General features: G+C 40.5%; 1 protein-coding gene across 3 annotated transcripts in view; it reads left to right on the forward strand.

Annotated features, from left to right (window-relative positions):
- The window catches only part of gpatch2 (G patch domain containing 2), a 282,543-nt gene that overhangs the window by 248,340 nt on the left and 10,139 nt on the right, over nt 1-24,064 (forward strand). For 2 of the 3 annotated variants that reach the window (XM_073050808.1, XM_073050809.1), the window contains one exon: nt 533-621. The exons of the other annotated variant lie outside the window; for it this stretch is intronic. In XM_073050808.1, the coding sequence (XP_072906909.1) occupies nt 533-621 (89 nt within the window). The remainder of the gene's footprint in view (nt 1-532; nt 622-24,064) is intronic. 3 annotated transcript variants of the gene reach the window in all.

The raw sequence follows: 24,064 nt of genomic DNA on the forward strand, positions 1-24,064 counted from the left end.
ATAATCAATTCTTTGCAAAATTACTGAAGCAAATCTCTCAGCTAAGTCTGTACCTTGGGTGCTCATGGGGTCTTCAGGTTCAATTGGAGGTCTATCTAAAAGATTCATTTCAGTTTTTGCCCGTTTGTGCCTTAATGAATGCGATGCTGACAGTGAAGTATTAGTGGCCAATTGAAATCTCAGCAACTGTATTGTAATCCCTATAGATAATTAATCTCCAGCATTTGCCTGTCAAAGCAGTGCTGCCTGATTTTATGTGGAGCTGGAAAGATTGCCAGTTTTGAAAATTAAAAAGCATTCCTTTTATATTATTCATTCTGGTAACAATTTATGATGCAGTTTGGCTGCTGAGCAGTTGTCCAAAAGCATAATTATGTTTTGATATAAACAAGATTGGTAGCTTTATTATGCAGCTACATCTTCATTGTGGGTGTTTTGATTTGGGATTAGATCATGCAGGTTTTGTGTTTATATGGAGACAGGCAGCAGTGTTTTGTCCCAGCTAATAACTTTCTTTGATAATTACTTGCAGACAAACAAACGCTCACTTTGGATCACTGTGCACAGGAGATATCAAACGCAGACGAAGAGCTGCCCCTCCCCCTGGACCCTTGGCTGCAGGTATTGCATAATACAGAATAGAATCAGCAGATTAAAGATGAAGAAATAATATCCATTCTGAAGGGCTGTTTCCAACCAGTGGGCAAGATTGTGCTGCTGGCCAATCGGTGTTTCACAGAGCATCACCAGCTAGCTGCAGTGCGTGGCTCTGCCCTTTCTTGCTGCTGTGCCTGTATGTAGCAATGCAGATCTGACCTGTTGCTCTTGGCACTGAATCCAGGGCTGGGTCCCCTCAAATGTAGATCCTTAGCTTTATACTAGGCATGGTCTGCAACCCTGTGACTACATTTCTAGATTGATTAGGTCATAGAGCTTGACGAATACAGTACAGGTACATTTTATTTTATTTTAGTTTGCTGGGTTAGTAAGTCTGCAGACAGCACAAAGCATTCTGGACAGTGAGGAAAGTCATCAAAGAATAAATCAGTTACAGATATGGGCAAAGAAAAGGCAGATGTAGTTTAATCTGGGCATGTGTGAGGTGTTGTCCTTAGAGAGGTCAAATGTAAGGGGAAAGTATAGAGTTAATGGCAGAGCACTTAAAAGCACTAATGTAACATGGCATCTTGAGGTTCAAATCCACAGCTCCCTGAAAGTGGCCATGTAAAGGAAGTGTATGCTATGCTTGCCTTCTTATGGTTGTCTGGAAGTCGTGTTGTAGCTATACAGAACTTTGGTTCAGCTACACATGGAGTATTGTGTGCAATTCCTGTTGCCCTATTTACAGGAAGTATATGGAGGTTTTGGAAAGGGAACAGAAGAGGGTCATCCCGATGTTGCCTGGATTGGAGGATTTGAGCAATAAGGAGAGATTGAACAGACTTAGTTTGTTTTCTCTATGACATCAGGGCTAAGCGGAGATCTGACAGGTTTATAAAATTGTGGTGGGCATTGGTGGAGTAGAGATGTCAAATACTAGAGGACACAGTTTTAAGTGAGAGGATGAAAGTTTAAAGGATATGTGTAGGACAAGTGCTTTTGCTTTACATACAGAGTGGCAGCTGCCAAGAATGGATTGCCTAGGGTAGTGGTGAAAGCCAATACAAGAGGCTTTTAGACAGGCACATGAATATGCAAAGAATGGAGAAATATAGATCATGTTCAGACAGAAGAGATTTAGAGTCATAGTCATAGAACACAACAGCACAGAAGAAGACCTTCAGCCCATCTAGTCTGTGCTGAACTATTTATCTGCCTAGTCCCATTGACCATTACTTGGACTGCAGCCCTCAATACCTCTCCCATTCATGTGCCTATCCAAATTTCTCTTAAATGTTGAAATCAAACCTGCATCCACCACTTCCACTGGAAGCTCGTTCCACACTCTCACTACCCTCTGAGTGAAGAAGTTCCCCTTCATGTTCCCCTTAAACATTTCACCTTTCACACTTAACCCGTGGCCTCTAGTTCTAGTATCTCCTAACCTCAGTGAAAAAAGCCTGCTTGCATTTAACCTATCTATACCCTGCATAGGTTTGTATATTTCTATCAAATCTCCCCTCATTCTGCTATACTCTGCAGATCCCACTGCAAGTTTTGATAGCTTTCCTCACTGTTCATTACATCCCAGTCTTGGTTCCATCTGCAAATTTGCTGATCCAGCTTACTACATTATAATCCAGATTGCTGATATAGATAAAAAACATACCCAGCACTGATCATTGCGGCACAGCATTAGTTACAGGCCTCCAGTCAGAGGAGCAACGACCTACAACCATCCTCTGGCTTCTTCCGTGAAGCCAATGTTTAATCCAATTTACTACCTCATCTTGAATGCCAGGTGACTGAAACTTCTTGACTAAGCTCCCAAGCAGGACCTTGTCAAAGGCCGTACTAAAGTTCATGTTAGTTCATGTAGATAACATCCACTACATTGCCTTCATCAACATTCCTGGTAACTTCCACAAATATTCTATAAGATTGGTTAGACGTGACTTACCACGCCCAAAGCCATATTGACTATCCCTAATTAATCCTTGTATATCCAAATATTTATATATCCAGTCCCTTAGCATACATTCCAATATCTTACCCACTACTGACATCAGGTTCAACAGCCTATAATTTGGTTTATTCTTTGAGCCTTTCTTAAAAAAAGGAACAACATAAACAAACTGCCAATCCTCCAGCACCTATGGCTAAGGACATTTTAAAATATCTCTGCTAGGACCCCTGCAGTTTCAGCACTAACCTCCCACAGGGTCTATGGGAACACCTTGTCAGGCTCTGGGGATTTATCCACCCTAATTTGCCTCAAGACAGTGAACACCTCTGTAATCTGTATACAGTTCATAACTTCACTGCTGCTTTGTATTTGTCTCCCAAGTAGATACTGATGCAAAACATCCATTCAAGATCTCCACCATCTCTTTCGGCTCCATGCATGATCTTCCGGAGGACTAATTTTATCCCTTGCTATCCTTTTGCTCTTAATATACAGTATCTGTAGAAGCCCTCGGAATTCACCTTCACCTAATCTGCTAGAGTAACCTCATGTCTTTTAGCCCTCCTGATTTCCTTTTTAAGTGTTCCCTTGCATTTCTTATACTCCTCAAGTACCTCATTTGTTCTAACCTACCTGCAACTGCTATGCACCTCCATATTTTTTCCTAGCCAGGACCACAGTATCTCTCCTAAACCAGGGTTCCTTAAACCTGTTATCCTTGCCTTTTATTCCAACTGGAACATACCAACTCCACACTCTCAAAATTTCACTTTTGAAGGCCTCCAACTTACCTAGCATGTCTTTTCCAGATAACAACCTGTCCCAGTCAAGACTTGCAAGATCATTTCTGATATCATCAAAGTTGGCCTTTCTCCAATTTAGAATCTCAACCCAAGGATCAGATCTATCCTTCTCCATATCAATCTCAAAACAAATGGCATCATAATCACTAAATGCAAAGTGTTCCGCTGCACAAATTTCTGTCACCCGCCTGTCTCATTCCCTAATAGGAGATCTAGCATCACACTCGCTCTAGTCAGGACCTCTACGTACTGATTAAGGAAACTTTCCTGAACGTATTTGACAAACTCCATCCCAGATAGATAGATAGATAGATACTTTATTCATCCCCATGGGGAAATTCAACTTTTTTCCAATGTCCCATACACTTGTTGTAGCAAAACTAATTACATACAATACTTAACTCAGTAAAAAATATGATATGCATCTAAATCACTATCTCAAAAAGCATTAATAATAGCTTTTAAAAAGTTCTTAAGTCCTGGCGGTAGAATTGTAAAGCCTAATGGCATTGGGGAGTATTGACCTCTTCATCCTGTCTGAGGAGCATTGCATCGATAGTAACCTGTCGCTGAAACTGCTTCTCTGTCTCTGGATGGTGCTATGTAGAGGATGTTCAGAGTTATCCATAATTGACCGTAACCTACTCAGCGCCCTTCGCTCAGCTACCGATGTTAAACTCTCCAGTACTTTGCCCACGACAGAGCCCGCCTTCCTTACCAGCTTATTAAGACATGAGGCGTCCCTCTTCTTAATGCTTCCTCCCCAACACGCCACCACAAAGAAGAGGGCGCTCTCCACAACTGACCTATAGAACATCTTCAGCATCTCACTACAGACATTGAATGACGCCAACCTTCTTAGGAAGTACAGTCGACTCTGTGCCTTCCTGCACAAGGCATCTGTTTTGGCAGTCCAGTCTAGCTTCTCGTCTAACTGTACTCCCAGATACTTGTAGGTCTTAACCTGCTCCACACATTCTCCATGAATGATCACTGGCTCCATAGGAGGCCTAGATCTCCCATCCAGTCTTTTTATAGTAAGGAATTCCCAGTCAATATGTGGAAAATTAAAATCACCTACTATCTCAACCTCATGTTTCTTGCAACATTTTGTTTAATTTGGCATTGATCAGCTTTGACACAGACGTCATGGGCTGAAAGGCCTGTTCCTGTGCTGTACAGTTTTATCCCTTGGTCTAATTTTGTTAATCTTAATGTTTTAATTTTCAGCATCTGAAGTTATTTTTACAAAATATTGTTTCAAATTCTTTTAATAATGTATTTAAATCTTTCTGAACTGTTTTCATTGTTCAAAGGTCATTGTTGTCGAAAGGTCATGGCAGGTGCTGGGCTGGGGTCTCAGAATACACCATCTGAGGTCTATTCACTGTTCGCAGCCTCCTCTGCCTTGTGGAACAGCGAGGAACCCATGAGGCTGCAGTCACAGAAATATCATGGGCAGTGAACACTAGAATAATCCAGCCAGTACACTGAACTGAGAACTCCATATCTCAGGCATTCCTAAACTTTTTTAATGCCATAGACCAATACCATTAAGCAAGGAGTCTCTGAACCTCTAGTTGAGAACCCCTGCTGTATACTAACCTCTTTTAAAGACTTGATCATCTAGTTGACAAGTCAAGTCAGTTTTGAAACTGATTTAATTTCAGCATATTGTGAGAATGTTTTTTTTAATCATCTCTTTGTTGTCTGTACTATAATACCTTAGGGGTCTGATATGTCCCCTCTCTCTCCCTGCATCAAAGAGATATTCACAAACTTTACCATATTTTCTGAACTATAATTAAGCATGACAGTGAAACGGTACCCGCAGTAATTATTTTAATCCATAAGCACACACTCTTCCTTTGATGCATTTCTGATTACGCAGGAGTTAACTGTTGTATACTGTGGACACTGTAAAGACCCACACTGAAATAAATACAAGAAATTGTTTTGTAGCAATCTTAGTACCAGCACCAAAGGATAGAGCTTAGTTACCATGTAACAGTGACAATATATTAATTTTTCACAGGTCAACAAATGCCATTTTTATCTGAAGTAAACTGGAAGGAGATCAAAGGCTATTCTTTTCCATCCTGCTTAGTTACACACATGCAGCACTCAAGGACAGACCTGAACACACAGGTATCAGGCCGAAGTAATTGACATACATAATTAGTTTTAATCATACCACTGGTCATGTTAATATGTTTTAACAACTCAGAAAGCACCTTAATATATACTAGATTCCTTTTGTCATCCTCCAAGAAAACTTGTATGGTATACATTTCACAACTTCATTACACAAAGTGATCTTATTAGATAAAAGGATAAAGCCAACAATGAATCAGTATTGTAGCAAGAAATGGGCATGGAACAAAGGGATATAACTGTACGAATATGAGGAAGGCTTCTGCATCAAATGCTTATCTAACTAAATGCAGGAGCTGCATATTAATAATTCTGCTTCCATATGTAAATAATAATGTGACACAATGCAACTTCTGAAGCATCTACTCCCTTACTTGCTCACATTACATCTGTATTTATTGTTTATTAAACCTCTACATAATGTATAATGTATGTATGAACAGTACAAGTGAAACAAACTGTGTGAGCATATAAAACACACATGTTGAAATTACACTGTCCACACATTGAAATCAAAGGAAATGTAAATAGTGGTGCAGGCTAGAAGGGCCGAATGGCCTACTCCTGCACCTATTTTCTATGTTTTTATGAATGACATGTCATGGAGTTATAGAGGGATACACCATGGAATAAAAAACATATGCTTCACATTAATCACCCTGAAGATAGAACAGACAGCAGTACAGCACAGGGAACAGACCCTTTTCTACCATGCTATTTCAACCATTATGTCAATCTAAACTAACCCTACCTGCCTGCAGATAGTCCATTTACTTCTATTCATGGATCTGTCTGAATGCCTCTTAAATGCTGCTCTCATACCTGCTTTTACTACCTCCCTCCGCAGCGTGTTTGGGCACCTGCTACTTGGTGCAAACAAAAGCTTGCTTCACAAATCCTTAAACTTTCCCATTCGCATCTTAACCTCTGTCCTCTAGCATTTGATATATCAATAGGGGGCAAAAGACTCTGACCATCTACCCCAGGGGTGTCAAACTCATTTTAGGTCACGGGCCGGATTGAGCAAAATGCAGCTTCATGCGGGCCGGATCAGTCAGACGCGTGCGAACGCAGCTTTCGTTGCTTCCGTTTTTTCAGCCTGCTCTCATGTGTCTCAGTTTCTGCTATAACTACAAAGTGTTTCACTTTACAAATTCCATTTCTTATGAAGAAGACTGCTGAATAAACACTAAAAACCCTGAAAACCTGGTACCTGAATAAACTCAGCATTAGCCATATCATACGCCATAGGCGCTTCGATTACTGGGGCCAGCTTTAATAGTAATTAGATATTATCTCGCGGGCCAAAGATAATTCCACCGCGGGCCGGATTTGGCCCACGGGCCTTGAGTTTGACATATATGATCTACCCTATCCATTAAACATAAACCATCTGTAAGATCCAGCTTTGGGTAAATTAGGAAATTAAAAAAGCGTCATACTAAAAGCTTATGCATACAAAGTCGCCCAGAGGAGTGGGAAACAAAAAAAATTAGGAAAACTTTATAAAGCAACAAAGAATTACTCAGCAAGCAATAAGGAAATGGAAGATAGATGATTAAAGTAAACTGCCACCAAATAGTTGAAGTTTTTATTAATTATTTAAAGCGGGGAAAAATTGGCTAAAGTGAATGTAGGTCCCTTGAAAGATGAAAGGGGGAAATTAAGGTTGGGTAATGTTGAAATGGCTGAGGCCTTGAATAGCTTTTCTGTGTCAGTCGGCATGTGAGAGACATGACTAACATGCCAAAGAGAGATATTATGGTTGCAATGAGAAGTGAGAACCTCGATACAATCACTGCCACTAAAGAGTAGTAAAAAGCAGACTAATCAGTTTAAATGTAGCTCCCCTGATCCTGATGAGATGCATCCCAGGAAATACCATATAGCAGATGAAATTCTAAAATTCTCTGGGCAGCTCCCAGAAAATTGGAAGACTCAAAGTCATACTACTGTGTTAAAAAAAGGATGTAGGCAAAAAGCAGCTAACTATTGGCCAGTTAGCTAGAAGTCTGTAATTGGGAAAATGCTTGAAGTTATCATTACAGAAGAAATAGTGATTCATCTGGATTGGAGTGGTTCCATCAGGCAGACACAGAATGGATTTATGAAGGGCAGGTCCTGTTTGACAAACTTATTGGAGTTCTTTGAGGATATGTTGAGCTCAATAGATAGAGGTAAACAGGTGGGTGTTGTATAATTGGATTTCCAGAAGGCATTTGATAAGGTGCTGCATAAGAAACTCACTATAAGAAAAGGATGCTTGGAGTTGGGGCAATGTATTAGCATCAATAGAGAGGATCCAGAGAATCTGCAGAAAGTTGCAGATAGGTTAAGTGAGTGGGCAGGGGTCTGGCAGACGGAGTATGATGTTGTAAATGCAATGTCATCCACTTTATAAGGAAAATAGATCAGATTATTTAAATCATGAAAGATTCAGCATGCACAGAGGAAGCTGCGAATACTTGTGCATGAATCACAAAAGGTTGGTTTGCAGGTGCAACAGATTGGAATACTGAACTTCATTGCTAGAGGGATTGAACTTTAAGAGCAGTGAGGTTATGCTGCATCTGTGCAGGTTACTGGTGGGGCTGCATCTGCAGCACAGACTACAAGCAGTTCTGGTCTCCTTACTAGAGGGTGGTGCAGAGGAGGTCCACAAGGTAGTATCCCAGTAAATCTCTTAAGCACTTTTTTTCCAAAGCCTCTACATTCTCCTTATGGTGTGCACAACAGTGGCCAAAATAGAAGTTGTGTGCAGGAATTTGTTCTGAGACGTCTCTGCAATTGATCTCCTATAACAAAGAACAATACAGCACAGTACAAGCCATTCGGCCCACAATGTTGTGCCGACCCTTAAACCCTGCCCCCCATATAACCCTCCACCTTAAATTCCTCCATATACCTGTCTAGTAGTCTCTTAAATTTCACTAGTGTATCTGCCTCCACCACTGACTCAGGCAGTGCATTCCACGCACCAACCACTCTCTGAGTGAAAAACCTTCCTCTAATATCCCCCTTGAATTTTCCACCCCTTACCTTAAAGCCATGTCCTCTTGTATTGAGCAGTGGTGCCCTGGGGAAGAGGCGCTGGCTGTCCACTCTATCTATTCCTCTTAATATCTTGTATACCTCTATCATGTGTCCTCTCATCCTCCTTCTCTCCCGAGAGTAAAGCCCTAGCTCCCTTAATCTCTGATCATACTGCATACTCTCTAAACCAGGCAGCATCCTGGTAAATCTCCTCTATACCCTTTCCAATGCCTCCACATCCTTCCTATAGTGAGGCGAACAGAACTGGACACAGTACTCCAAGTGTGGCCTAACCAGAGTTTTATAGAGCTGCATCATTACCCTGCGACTCTTAAACTCTATCCCTCGACCTATGAAAGCTAACACCTATAAGCTTTCTTAACTACCCTATCTACCTGTGAGGCAAGTTTCAGGAATCTGTGGACATGGAACCCCAGATCCCTCTGCTCCTCCACACTACCAAGTATCCTGCCATTTACTTTGTACTCTGCCTTGGAGTTTGTCCTTCCAAAGTGAACCACCAGGGTTCTGGGTTGAACTCCATCTGCCACTTCTCAGCCCGCTTCTGCATCCCATCAAACTTCCCTGGATCCTATGCCTTCTGACTTACTGAATAAGCCTACCGTGTGGTAGGCTATCCAAATGTTTCTAGTGCGTTTACATTGTAAACTAGATTGATCATAAATTCAGTATCCCAGACATCATTGCTTGAGTTTTCAAGTGCTGCCAATTGTTTTAAAATATTTTTACATCTAACACACAGTATCTCATATAAATAACATAAAAATTACATTGAGCATACAAAAACTGCATTACTAACAATTGATAAAGGTTGGTACCTGTTTGATCCCAAGGAATGCAGACTGTAGTTCTTGAACTGAATGTTAGATGTTGTTTAATCATTAACCTACAGTATCTAAGTGACTATACTTGCAGTTGTACGGTTTCCAAAGAAAGTGCTGATATTTTGTTAGTCCTCTACCGCAACTGCAAACTCTGATTCCCAAGATAAAATCATAGAACTATTAACATTTACAGCTCAAAGAAATCCATCCAATTTGTTGCCATGCTCTCAGCTAGAACTATCCTAAGCTTCTCTTATTGCCTTTCTCTTTCTCTGCTTCAAATAATGAAATGCATAACCCATACAGTGGTCTCTGAGCCAAAAGCACTTGATGGTAAAACACACCATGCTGCAACAACTCTAAGTAACAAAATTTCTACAAGCCGGCTTCTTGTTCTCTCAGATATGACCCTCTCACCGCTCTTAGTTTTAAATTGATGACCTCTTGTCACTGACTTTCCAGCCAGAGGAAATATTCTTTCCCTTTTCACCTTCCCAAAATACTTCATAATTTTGACATCCCTAATAGATTTTCTCATTACCTTCTTCGCTCCAATGAAAAGAGCCCCCTTTTCTCATGGGTAAATCCCTCATCATGAGAATTATCATAGTCAATTCTTATGCCTTCCAAGGTCCTACAATTAATTCAACCACATCCACTGCTGCAGTGATTGACTAATTTTTCCTGTGTTCTTGCATATTTACTGCTCGTTTCATAAGACTTATAGATGGCCTGGGTGTAGCACAGTTCTGAGAAACAGGAGGCAGTGCATAAATTTGCATGACCCTTTCAACAAATTTACTGATCTGATTACTACAGCTCAGAATACTGAAGTGGGGGGAAAGCTCTTTTCGGGCCGCAGAGATTTAGGATCTATGGTCGCTCTTTTGCTTCTAAAGTTGCATGTTTTCCAATAGTGCTGTAATAATTCACAAATGTACTATAGATTCCTCAAAGCTTGTAGTTTTACCTTGTACTCTGAAAGGCCATTGCAAGTACTGAGAGTCAATTTTGGACTAGACTGGAATGACAGATGGACATTCGACATCTGTGGCAGGGCTTGCACAATGTAACTTCCTACTTGACGAGATCGGGTAGCCTAAGTATCACTCCCAGATGGCCTCAATGCTTCTTCTGCACATGTTGATATGGACAACTATGACACACCCACACATCTCTGGATGACCCTGTAATTTCAGTCTCTGAGACTAACATTCAAGGATCCTTCAACAGGATGAATCTGCAAAAGGCATCTGATCTCAGAGGGTGTACTTAGCCCAATACTAAAGATCTGTGCAGATTAACTCACTGGACTATTTACAGACATGTTCAACTTCTTGTTTCAGCAGTCTGACGTTCCCACTACTTCAAAAGAATATCTATTTAAATATCTATTTAAGGAGAGCATGGTCACCGGCCTCAGAAATTACCTGGATCTGTTCCAATTTGCTGGCCATCTGAACAACAGCCATTTGTACATCAGGCTATTATTTGTCAACTACATCTCGGTGTTCAACACAATTCCATCCAAACTCAGCATCAAGCTTCAAGACCTGGGCCTCTGTACCTCCCTCTGCCCCTGGATACTGGACTGCCTCTCCAGCAGATCTCAATTAGTGAGGATTGGTAACACCTCCTCTTCACTGACCATCAACACATGTGCATGCTTAGTCCCCTGCTCTACTGTCTATACACACTTGATTATGTTGCTGAGCACAGCTCCAATACCGACTTCAAATTTACTGATGGCACTACTGTTGGATGAATCACAGGTGGTGATGAGTCATCTTACTGGAATGAGATGGTTGAGTGGTACAGCAAAGACAACCTCTCACTCAATGCTGTCAAAACTAAAGAGCTGATTGTTGACATCAGGGAGTGGAAGAAGGATGATCATGTGCCTGTCAACATTGAGGAATTGGCATTGAATAGAGTCAGCAGCTTTAAATTCCTGGGCGTTAACATATCAGACAACCTGTCCTGGGCCCAACACATAGATGTAATCATAAAGAAAGCATGCCTGCATCATTACTTTCTTAAGATCTTACAGATGTTCAACTTGTCAATGAACATACTAACAAACTTCTACAGATGTACGGTCGAAAGTATTATGGTCTAGCAGTTCAAATGCACAGGAACAATGAAGCTCTTGAGAGTACTGATCTGTGCCCAATACATCACTAGCACATTGGTAATGTATACAGGAGATGCTGCCTCAAGAAGGTGACGTCTGCCATCTAGGCAGCTACTCTTGGGCAGATGAGAGAACTGAACTCCTTCAGCTCTCTCAACTATACATCCTGAAACTACATCCATTACCTGCCAGTGAGATCACTAATCTTTGCAGCCTAGGTGGCCTTTGCTTTATCCTTTGAAGAGGAGAAGCACTTTACCTCTTACTTTCCCAGGTCTTCATTTTCATTAGTGTTTGATGCTTCCCTCTTTGACTGCTCCAACTTGCTAACCGCTCTCGCCTGAATACCTATTTCCATCGCTATGTGTGCAGCACAAGCAGGTGTTAATGTGAGTATGTCTAAGTAATGTTCTCTTTGAATAGGGCAGCAAGTACATTGTTACTTAAGTAAAAATGCCCTAAAAACTAACACAGTATTTGTTAGTCCCCTGTCCTGCCAAAGGTTTTTGGCCCGAAACTTCAACTGTACTCTTTTCCATAGATCTGCCTGGCCTGCTGAGTTCCTCCAACGTTTTGTGTGTGTTGCTCGGATTTCCAGCATCTGCAGCTTTTCTCTTGTTCACAGTAGTTGTTAGTTTAAATGAAGTTTAAATGTGTTGAAAAATATCCAGTTGTTATCAAATGTTTCCATGAGAAGATGGAGAACAAGGAGATAACGGAAGGTGTGAGTGGTAGAAGTTTGACTTCAGTATGGGAAGCACAGTTGTGCAGTTACTAGAGCTACCACCTCACAGCTCCTGTGATCCAGGTTCTGTCCTGACCACCGATACTGTCAGTGGGCAATTTTCATGTTCTCCCTTTCAGTCAGTGTATCTGTTTTTAGACTGGATGAAAAGTTAACTCAAGACATCAACTGCCCATTTCCCTCTACAGATGTTGCCTGACCCGCTAAGTTCCTCCAGCTTACTGTTGTTTTGCTCCAGATTCTAGCATCTGCATTCTTCTATGTCACCAATGCTGTCAATGTGGAACTGTCATGTTCTCCCTTTTAGTTTGTGGGTTTCCCCCAGTTGCTCCAGCACATAGGATGTGTGTGTTTGTAGATAGGTTCCCCACTATAATTTGCTCCCTGAGTAGAGGTGTTTGGTACAATGTGGAGTTGATGGAAATGTTGGAAGATGTTGAGAGAAGAAAAAGACATAATAATGCAGAGTTAGATAAAAGAAGCATATTATAGGTTAGGACTTTATTCCCTAGACTGCAGGAGAATGAGGGGAGAGGTATATAAAACTATAAGTGGTATAGGTAGGCGACAGGCTTTCTTTATTTCATTTTTTTTCACTTCAGGTTGGATGAGGCCAGAACTAGAGGTCATAGGATTAGGGTGAAGGGTGAAATACTTGGAAGGAATGTGAATGGGATCTTCTTGACTCAGAGAGTAGTATAGGTATGGAAATGAGCTGCCAGCATAAGTGGGAAATGTGAGTTTATTTGTAACATTTTAGAGCATAGGTACATGGATGAGAGGGTTATGTAGTGCTTTGGTTGGCACAGACTAGATGGGCCAAATTGTCTGTTTCTGCTGTTGTGTTCTCTGACGCCATTGCCCCTACAGACTTGTTAGGCTGTAGAGCCTGTTTTCACACTGCATAATTCAATTACTCAAAGAGGATTAATAGATAACCCTCCTTTTGCCTTGTATGCCAGTTCTTGAGTGGTCCAACCATAGAACATTACAGCACAGAAACAGGCCTTTTGGCCCTTCTTAGCTGTGCCAAACCATTTTTCTGCCTAGTCCCACTGACCTGCACCTGGGACATATGCCTCCAAGCCCCTCTCATCCATGTACCTGTCCAAGTTTTTCTTAAATGTCAAAAGTGAGCCCGCATTCACCACTTCATCTGGCAGCTCATTCCACACTCCCACCACTCTCAGTGAGAAGAAGCACCCCCCAGTGTTCCCTTTAAACTTTTCCCCTTCACCTTTAACCCATGACCTCTTTTTTTTCCTCCCCTGTCCTCAGTGGAAAAAGCCTGCTTGCATTCACTCTATCTATACCCATTGTAATTTTATATACCTCTATCAAATCACCCCTCATTCCTTTGTTCCAGGAAATAAAGTCCTAACCTATTCAACCTTTCTCTGTAACTCAGTTTTTCAAGTCCTGGCAACATCCTTGTAAACCTTCTCTGCACTCTTTCAACCTTATTAATATCCTTCCTGTAATTAGGTGACCAAAACTGCACACCATACTCCAAATTCGGTCTCACCAATGTCTTATACAACCTCACCATTACATTCCAACTCTTATACTCAATACTTTGATTTATAAAGGCCAATGTACCAAAAGCTTTCTCTACAACCCTATCTACTTGTGAAGCCACTTTTAGGAAATTATGTACCTGTACTCCCAGATCCCCCTGTTCTACTGCACTCCTCAGTGTCCTACCATTTACCTTGTGTTCTACTTTGCTCATCTGTTTCTGTCCTAACTATCTACTCTTGATAACTGGATATGTCCAACACCTCTGTAACATGTCAGCAGGAATATTGTGTATGCACACAGAGTATGGCCATGAACTTATCAGGTAGGAACAAGAATATGTCAGGAACTGGAACCAAGGCACCGAATGTGGTCAAGACTAGGACCAAGACCGGGAGTGGTAGCTCAGAGCATAGCCCAGGATGAGACAAGTGACTTCAGAACTGGATCAAGATTGAGATATCCTCAGAAATGAGAGTATAGTGTTGGAACTTTACTGCACAAAGGTACAGGGGCAGGCTTCTACCAGGAGCTTAAGGCTCAGAGCATGAGTACAGTTTACAGCTGGGAGCGGTGGTTGGGTGTGTAGGCATATATGCCCATGGATGGAAGGGTTGTAAGGGTAGAAGGAAGCTGAAGCATTATCCAACCTACAGTTCTTAATAAGTAAAGTGCTTTCAGAGCCTCCAGTTGGTTCTGAAGCAGTAAACCAAGGCTGATATTCTTCTGTAGCAAGAGAGAATGAATCAGACCTAATCATGAATGTGGAGGTAATTAAATTAAATCGGTTATGGGAAAGAGATGATTGAAAACTATCACCATCTTTAATCATGCTGGGGCCTAGCATGCAAGGCTAAAGTGTTCACAAACATGTTGAGCCGAAGTGCCGAATAGAGCAATCCATCTTGATTTTCACAAGAGAGCCCCACCAACAGAGGAGGCAGCCTTCAGCCCAGTTTGATGCACTCCAAGTGATATCCAGAAATAGCTCAGAGCACTGGATACAACAAAGGCAAAGGAACCATACAAACACTCGGCTATTGCTTTGAAAGCCTGTACTCCAAAACTAGCTGCAGTCCCAATGAGGTAGCAGCATTGGCATATACCAAACAATGTGGAAATTTGCGCCAGTGTATCTTGTTGACCAAGATCAGGACAAATCCAATTCACTTAAATTCTACCCATCATTCTACTCTTGCCACCATTGTCAGTACTGTCCAGCAGCATTTCCTCACAATTACCGTAACCTATCACTGATAGCCAGGTTAGTGAGATACTTCACTCCATATGTCATGAAAACCTTGGTTCAAATGCAGACCAAATAGCTGAATTCCAGAGAACAAGGAAACTTGATTCTACTTAATATCAAGACAGCACTTGACTTGGTGTGGATTTGAATTAGGGCGTGCATTTAAGATAGGAGCTGTTAACTTCAAAGGAGATGTGTGGAGCAAGTTCTTTCTTTAACCAAAGAGAGTAGTGGGTGCCTGGAATGCACTGTCTAGGATGGTAGTGGAGGCAAATACGATAGGGATGTTCAAAGACTCTCAGATGGCACATGGATTGCAGAAAATGAACGAATATGGGCATTACATATTGGCATCTGATTACAAATTAATTAGTTTTGGACCAAAGGGCTTGCTCCTGTGCTGTACTGTTCTACATTCTATCTTAAAGCCCTTGTAAAATTGAAGTCACTGCCATTACAATGAAAATATTCTAGTGTTGGAATCATACCAAACACTAAAGAAAATGGTTATAGTTGTCAGAGATCAATCATCCCACAGATTCATTGCAAGGATTTCTGAGGTTGTTATACCAGGCCTTCCTTTCATCACAGGGTCAGAGGTGGGGATGTTTGCTGATGAATACACAATGATTAATTCAATTTGCAATTCCTAGGTAAATGTGGCTGTACTTGCTAGCAAGCAGTAAGACCCACGCAGTGTTTGCAGCAGATTGATAAGTGGTAACTAGCAAGTTGTCATAAATCTTAACTGTATGTCCTTGATAATGGTGTGGTGTGTTGTCGTTTCCCACTTGAAGGTCACCATTATGCAGAAATTCAGCTGAACCAACCGGATGAATATCATGATTATAAGAACAAGGGAGACAATTGGTATATGGGAATAATAGAGTTGTAGTAGTCCGTGATTTTAACCTGCATGATATTGACTGGGAATGTGTTAGTGATAATGAATTAGATGGGACAGAATTCATTGAGTGTATTCAGAAAATTTTCTGAAGTAATACATAACTGGCCCTTATAGAGAAGGTGTTAGACTCAATTTCATTTGAGGAAATAGGTTTGGTAATTAGTTGACATGTTGGGGGGTTGGGGATCTTCGGGACAGTGACCATAATTTAATTAGCTTCAAGGTATTCATGGAAAAAGTCAGAAGTGGTCCTTAAATTAATGCCCTAGATTGGAGGAAAGCTAATTTTGATTGCATCAGACAGGAACTACACTCTGATTGGGAAAGGCTGTTTGAAGGTAAAGGGATGTCTGACAAGTGGAGGCTTTTAAAAGTGAGATGAGTTTGAGGCCAGCATGTTCCTATTAAACTGCTCAAGAACAAGCTCAGCAAGATGAAGGAAACTACGCTGATAAGGGATATTGAGGTTCTGGTCAGGAAAACGGTAGGTAGGTAGGGAATAAGTCCCCTTCAAGATAAATATGGTAATCTGTGTAACAATTCATGGGAAATTATTAGGACTTAAGAGTACTTCATGTCTGTATTTAGCATGGGAAAGGCATGAAGGATAGAGTTCAAAGATCCTGGAACATATCAATATTTCAAAGGAGGAGGTCTTGGAGGTCTTGAAAGACATAAAGATAGATAAACTGGTTCCCGAGGATATTATAGGAAGCAAAGGAGGGGATTGCTGTGGCCCTGATAGGCATTTCTGTATAGTTATTAGCCACAGGTGATACACTGGAAGACTGGGGGATTGTTAATGTTATGCCTTAAGCAGGATAAGCCAGGAACTACAGGGCATGAGCCTTACGTCAGCAGCGAGTAAAATATTGGAAGGATTCTGAGAGAGAGAGAGAGCAAGCTTATTTGCATTTTGAAAGGCAAATTGATTTGAGATGGTCAGCATTAATTTGTCCATGGAAATTTGTGTCTCATTATTTTGATTGAGTTTTTTGAAGAAGTGACCAAAATGATTGATGAGGGTGAGGTGGTAGATATTGTCTATGTGGATTTTAGCTAAAGCTTTGACAAGGTCCAACATGACAGACTGGTCAAGAAGGTTAAATCCAGAAGGGAACCAGGGTGAGTTTGTCAGTTCAATGGAAAATTGACTTTGTGGTAGGAGGCAGAGGTTGGTAGTGGAGGGTTGCTTTTCAGATTAGAGGCCTTTTATGAGCAGTGTGCTGCAGGAATTGGTGCTGGTACTCGGTTGATTACCATATACTGTATATTAATAATATGAATGAGAATATAGATGGCATAATTAACAATTTTGTAGATAATGTTACTAAGTGGACAGTGAAAAATATTTTTCAAGGTTACAACAGAAACAACTGGGAAAGTGGAGAAAGAAATGGCAGATGGAATGCAACTCAAATGAGCAAAGTATTGAATTTTGGGAAGTTAAACCATTGCAGGACATACAAAGTGAATGGCAGGACCTTGAGAAGTGTTGTTGAACAGAGAGACATAGTGATACAAGTACATATGTAGTTCCACTCAAATGGTAACACAAGTAGACAGGGTGGCAAAGGTGGTATCTGGCATACTTGCCTTCATCGATCAAGGCACTGAGTACAGGAGTGGGGATGTTTCCCAGGGCAGGGGTGTTTAAAACTGGCATAGGTTTAAGGTGAGTGGGAGAAGGTTTTAAGGGGATTTGAGAGGTAAGTTCTTTTATGAATTACTTTGCTTCCCCCACCTACTCTTTTGGTTCATTCCAAATGCCAAAATTCTTTTGGTACCTAGAATGATTTGACAGAATAGATGGTGGAAGCAGGCACACCAACAACAATTAAGAAGCATCTTGGCAGGTACTTGAGTGAGCAAGACACAGAGGGATATGGAGTTAATTCAGACAAGTAGGATTAGTATAGATAGACATATTGGTTGACATAGATATGGTGTTTATATGCTGTATAACACTATGACAATCCAAGATGAAGCAACCCATCCACCAACCTAAGTATTAATTTCCTCCATCAATGGCACATAGTGCGATAGTGATTACCATGTACAAAATACATTGCAGTTTTTTACTTGTTATTTAGCATAAGCAGTTCCCAAACTCTCAACCTCTAACACCATCAACAAGGGCAACGTGAACATGTGAACACCATCACGAGCAAGTTCCTACTTGTTAATATATCACAGTTCTTTAATTATCACTGGGTCTAAATCCTGGAAATCCCAGCAACACTGAATACCATCACAAGCAGAATTATAGTAGTTCAAGGTGGGTTACCACCAACTTCTCAAAGGCAATTAGGGATAGACAATAAATTCTGATTTCGCAATGATCTTAGAAAATGAAAAACAACTTTAATAAGGTTAAAGCTACTTAATTGCTATTCAGTTACCCGACAGCAATTTTATCAGTGGAATTTAATCTTTATGTGTTGCTTCGAGGAAAAATAAAAATTTCTGTTCCTGGAAGTAGTGGCAACCTTTGTTCATACTATTAACAGTAAAACTTCTGAAGAACAGTAAACAAAATTAACAAGTCAAATACAGTGATACTTACATTATTGTGAACAACATTTGATGACAGAGATAGGTTTTCAGGATACCATTAAAGCAGGGCAAGAGGGTAGCAGGAAGTTTTTGGAGAGGTCATATCCTGGATAAGGTATCCTACCAAGAGAAGAGCAAAAAGAATAAGACTTTGGTAACCAATTATCAGTCCTGGACAGCACATAAAAAAAAATTCTAGATTTGTATGAAATAGAATAGGAAAGTGTAATTTTTCTTTACATTAAAAACCCATGATACTAGGTGAATTTATAGCTATCTGAAAAATTGAAGAGATATTTGATTTATGCAATTTATTACACTGTTGATATTCAATACATTTCCCTCTTTGTATTAAGCAACAAAATTAATATCGATATACCTAAATATTGATTTCTGAATTTACAGCAAGTTCAGCTTGGAACCAAAGTCAGTGTTTTTGTTTGAAATTGCTAGTTAAGTAAATAATAGCTCTCTTTACATCTGTAGCCTTAATGAAAGCATTTAAAAGATTTTATGCTGTTTGTGATAGTCATTTGTTTGACTTGCAAAATCATTCCAGTTGAAAATGTCCAAATGTACAAAAATACTCAGACATTGTTCCCCATTAAGCTTATTAAATGAACAATGAATTTTTCATATTAAATCTAGATTAAAAGTTAAAATGTTCCAATTCAGTTTATATGTTGGAGTCCAGAGAAAAATTAAATGACATTTTTCTTAACTCCCTATTTTAGAGTTCATCTTGTTTGCCACGCTAAACTATTAGCATAAGTTGCATGAAAATTAATTCAGCAAGATCCTGCAGACGGTTTATTAACAAGAAAAAAAAGGAAATATCTGTAATGGGCATTAAGGTCATTACATATACCAAGCATTACACCCGGCGTCAGGTACTGAAACATCTTCTATCCCCACAGTATTGCTTCTTATCCAACATCAATACAGGCACTTTAGGATCCAAATTACTAAACAAACTGCCAATTAGGCCTGCAGTCATTTGGATAGATTAGTGGCCACAGAGACTGATACAACATTTTCATCTGAGCCAATTAAGTGTACTGTCCACCTCAATCCTTGAAGGTTTCAGAGAAAAGGCTGTTCTGTAACAGCTATAAAACAAATTCAAAACCAATAATGCAAGATTCCGCTCTAAGATTGCCTACTTTGAGACTCTTTCAGAATGAATTTTGAATGACTGTGGAAAAGTTTTTTGAAGAAATCAGCAAAAAGTGTTTGTCCCTTTAAACCTTCAGCACAGGAGCATGTTGTGCAAACTTCCAGTGATTTCATCCTAACTAAATTTAAGCTAACACAATGCTGTATCAGGAGATAGTTTTAAGCAATGAACTGGGCATTTTTAACATGTGAAGCAGACAGTTTTGAAATAAAAGCATAGCCAACATCTATACAAAACAACCTTTTTGTAATTGCTTCTATAGCACACAAAACCATGAAGCATATAAGAACAAAGGAACTGGTATTTACTTTACATCCTACACTTCCATTCATTTCGGAAAACTTCATTGCAAAATCTATTTTGGAAATAAATTTTGCTGATGACATTCCATATTGAAACAAAACATCAAATCCTGTTGTACTGTGCTCAATGAAGTTGTGCCTAACTTTTTTAACCAGGATTTTGGTCACTAATTTTAATTGAACTGCTTCAAAACAGTGTTGAATTTTGTATGATTCATATGTGTGAAGAAATTCCTAGGACTTTGTTAAGAAAAAGAACACCAACATTGCAAGAGCAATACTAAACAGTATTTTTGACATTGTCCCAGGAATGATAATGATGCTCTTCATTACATAGTATTTACAGGATTGACGTGTTTTAAAAATGCAACTAAGGTGCAAGTGGGATTAGTTTGTTTACACTAAAAATATAGTTGCTCCATCGTATTGTTAACTCTTCTCTTGTAAAAACATTCTGTAGCATAAGAAACATTATGCTTTGGTAACACTGAAAAAATAATTTTCCTTAAAACACTTGGACAGCATTGGGAACAACACCCAAACAAGATTGGCTACAACACTTGGACAATATTGGCTACAATGGTAACAGGATGCACCATTCCATCCATATGTAATATGGTTTCCAAGAAAATTATTAAAGTTATGTATTAATCTTCTTCAACTATGGGCATTTCAACCAATGGAAGAGAATTGCCTTCCCTCTTTGTAGTGGTTATCTATCCTCCCGTCATTATAATTAATTGCATTTGTGTCATATTAGCAGTTGAAAGATTGTCTTTAGCTAGACAGGATTGAATCCATTTTCAGTCTGTGGGCTTGAATTATTCTATATGAGCAAATTTTAAAATCTGATCCTGCATTTTAGGGTTCTAAATCATTTAACCAATCTTGTAAAGGAATATAACCAATGTCCCAGTGATACTATAATTTAGTAATTTAAGAGCTATGGCAGATATTCCAAAGAAGCCTCATAAAATAAGAGATCCCAGTGGTTTGGACAACATCAACTACAGCACTACAAAGTTCTACTTTTTATTAAGCATTAAAAGCTTACTCTGTTAGGAACGAATTCAAAGGTCCCCAGTACTGTCAATTCATAATTGTTCTTACTTCAGTGAGTGTTGACAAGAACCTCTCTTTGTCAGTCAACAAATTTTCACTCTTTTACTTAGTATTTGTTTTGAATTTGGTGTACAATACAGATGTAGAAATAAATAGAAACATTTTACATAAAACTCAAGAGTCTGTATGATATGGAAGAATAGCATCAAAGGCCTCCTAAACCAGAAGAAGAGGGCCTTTAAAGATGGTGGTCGGTTGGAGCTTAAAAGAGTTCAGAAGGAACTCAGAGTACAGATAAGGGGGGCAAAGGAGCAGTATAGGAGGAAGCTAGAACAAAAGCTGCAGAAAAAAAGCATGAAGGAGGTGTGGGATGGGATGAAGATCATCACCGGATGCGGTGCAAAGCGGGGGGCGAACATAAGTGGAGATGTGGAGAAAGCGAACCAGCTGAACAACTTCTTCAACAGGTTCGACAGCTCAATCTCATCCTCACCGCAGAAATCCACACCAGGCTTACTTCCCTCACAGGAAAATAGCCACTCACAGGAGACCTTGCCCACGCCCAGGATTACGGCTGCACAGGTGGAAGGTCAACTGAGGAAGATCTGTACCAGCAAGGCGGCTGGACCGGATGGAGTTTCCCCACGATTACTGAGGGCCTGTGCGACTGAGCTGGGAGAACCACTACAGCGCATCTTCAACATGAGCCTGGAGCAGAGAAGAGTACCCAGACAGTGGAAAACATCCTGTATTGTCCCGGTACCGAAGAAACCACAACCAAAGGAGTTGAATGACTTCAGACCTGTTGCCTTGACGTCGCACGTGATGAAGACCATGGAGCGGCTGATAATACAGAATCTGAGGCCACAAACCAGGCACGCCCAGGATCCTCTTCAGTTTGCGTATAAGGAGAAGGTGGGAGTGGAAGATGCTATCACGTATTTGCTGCATAAATCACTCTCTCACCTAGATGGGGTCAGTTGTGCTGTGAGGATTACATTCCTTGACTTCTCTAGTGCCTTTAACACCATCCAGCCCAAGATCTTAAGGCACAAACTAACGGAGATGGGAGTAGACTCTCACATGGTGGATTGGATAGTGGACTACTTGACAGATAGACCTCAGTATGTGCGGTTGGGAGACTGTAGGTCTGACACGGTGGTCAGCAGCACAGGAGCGCCGCAGGGAACCGTACTCTCTCCGGTCCTGTTCACCCTGTACACATCAGACTTCCAATATAACTCGGAGTCCTGCCATGTGCAGAAGTTCGCTGATGACACGGCCATAGTGGGGTGTGTCAGGAATGGACAGGAGGAGGAGTATAGGAAACTGATACAGGACTTTGTGATATGGTGCAACTCAAACTACCTGCGTCTCAATATCACCAAGACCAAGGAGATGGTGGTGGACTTTAGGAGATCTAGGCCTCATATGGAGCCAGTGATCATTAATGGAGAATGTGTGGAGCAGGTTAAGACCTACAAGTATCTGGGAGTACAGTTAGACGAGAAGCTAGACTGGACTGCCAACACAGATGCCTTGTGCAGGAAGGCACAGAGTCGACTGTACTTCCTTAGAAGGTTGGCGTCATTCAATGTCTGTAGTGAGATGCTGAAGATGTTCTATAGGTCAGTTGTGGAGAGCGCCCTCTTCTTTGTGGTGGCGTGTTGGGGAGGAAGCATTAAGAAGAGGGACGCCTCACGTCTTAATAAGCTGGTAAGGAAGGCGGGCTCTGTCGTGGGCAAAGTACTGGAGAGTTTAACATCGGTAGCTGAGCGAAGGGTGCTGAGTAGGCTACGGTCAATTATGGATAACTCTGAACATCCTCTACATAGCACCATCCAGAGACAGAGAAGCAGTTTCAGCGACAGGTTACTATCGATGCAATGCTCCTCAGACAGGATGAAGAGGTCAATACTCCCCAATGCCATTAGGCTTTACAATTCTACCGCCAGGACTTAAGAACTTTTTAAAAGCTATTATTAATGCTTTTTGAGATAGTGATTTAGATGCATATCATATTTTTTACTGAGTTAAGTATTGTATGTAATTAGTTTTGCTACAACAAGTGTATGGGACATTGGAAAAAAAAGTTGAATTTCCCCATGGGGATGAATAAAGTATCTATCTATCTATCTATAACTGTCTCATTTCAGGTATCTGCCTCAATTTAACACTCTCTCTCATTGATGAAATACAGTGCTGGTAAATATAGGCTCTGCTTTTCCACTCAGCTAGATCCCTGGCTCACAATTTGTCCCTCAACCTAAACTTATCTGGTCATTTACCTCATTGCCATTTATGAGACACAAATACCTATATTTTCCACGTCTGTAATTGAATCCTTAATTACTAAGGCTATTATGCCACTTTTCTTGCCCGCTGTAATTTTATAGCCAAGAATATTTAGTTTTGAATCATGCTTTGACTGAAGCCAACATTCCATCAAATTTATGGTGTTGTATTGTTCCATTCTAATAAACGTCTCCAGCACTCTAGCTTTAGTTCAAATGCTCTGTGTGTTGGCATATAAATACTGCAACCTGATCCATTATATTCCTCAATGCACTTAACCTTTTCATTTGCACATTTTCTTTTTTATTTCCCCTCAATCCTTCTACACAATCTCATTCTGATTTTTCTTAAAAAGCACATCTCCATAAGCCATCTTGAGCTTTCAGTTTGTTTTCTCACTCATTTGTTTTTCTCATGCTTAAACGCTCCCTTACTAATTCCCTGTACTTTCCCCCCATGGAAATACTTAGCAATTGGGATGTTTGAAGTATATCCCTCTGTCAAGTTTGCAAAGTGGTTAGCACAACTCTTTACAGTACCAGTGACCTGGGTTCAATTCCCGCCACTGTCTGTAAAGAGTTTGTACGTTCTTGACGTGACCACTTGGGTTTCTATCGGGTGCTCTGGTTTCTTCTCACAGTCCAAAGACATATCATTTGGTAGGTTAATTAGCGACTGTAAATTGTCCTGTGATTGAGCTAGTGTTAAATCGGGGGTT

Source organism: Hemitrygon akajei, chromosome 7 (genome assembly GCF_048418815.1).
Source record: "Hemitrygon akajei chromosome 7, sHemAka1.3, whole genome shotgun sequence".
NCBI lineage: Eukaryota > Metazoa > Chordata > Chondrichthyes > Myliobatiformes > Dasyatidae > Hemitrygon > Hemitrygon akajei.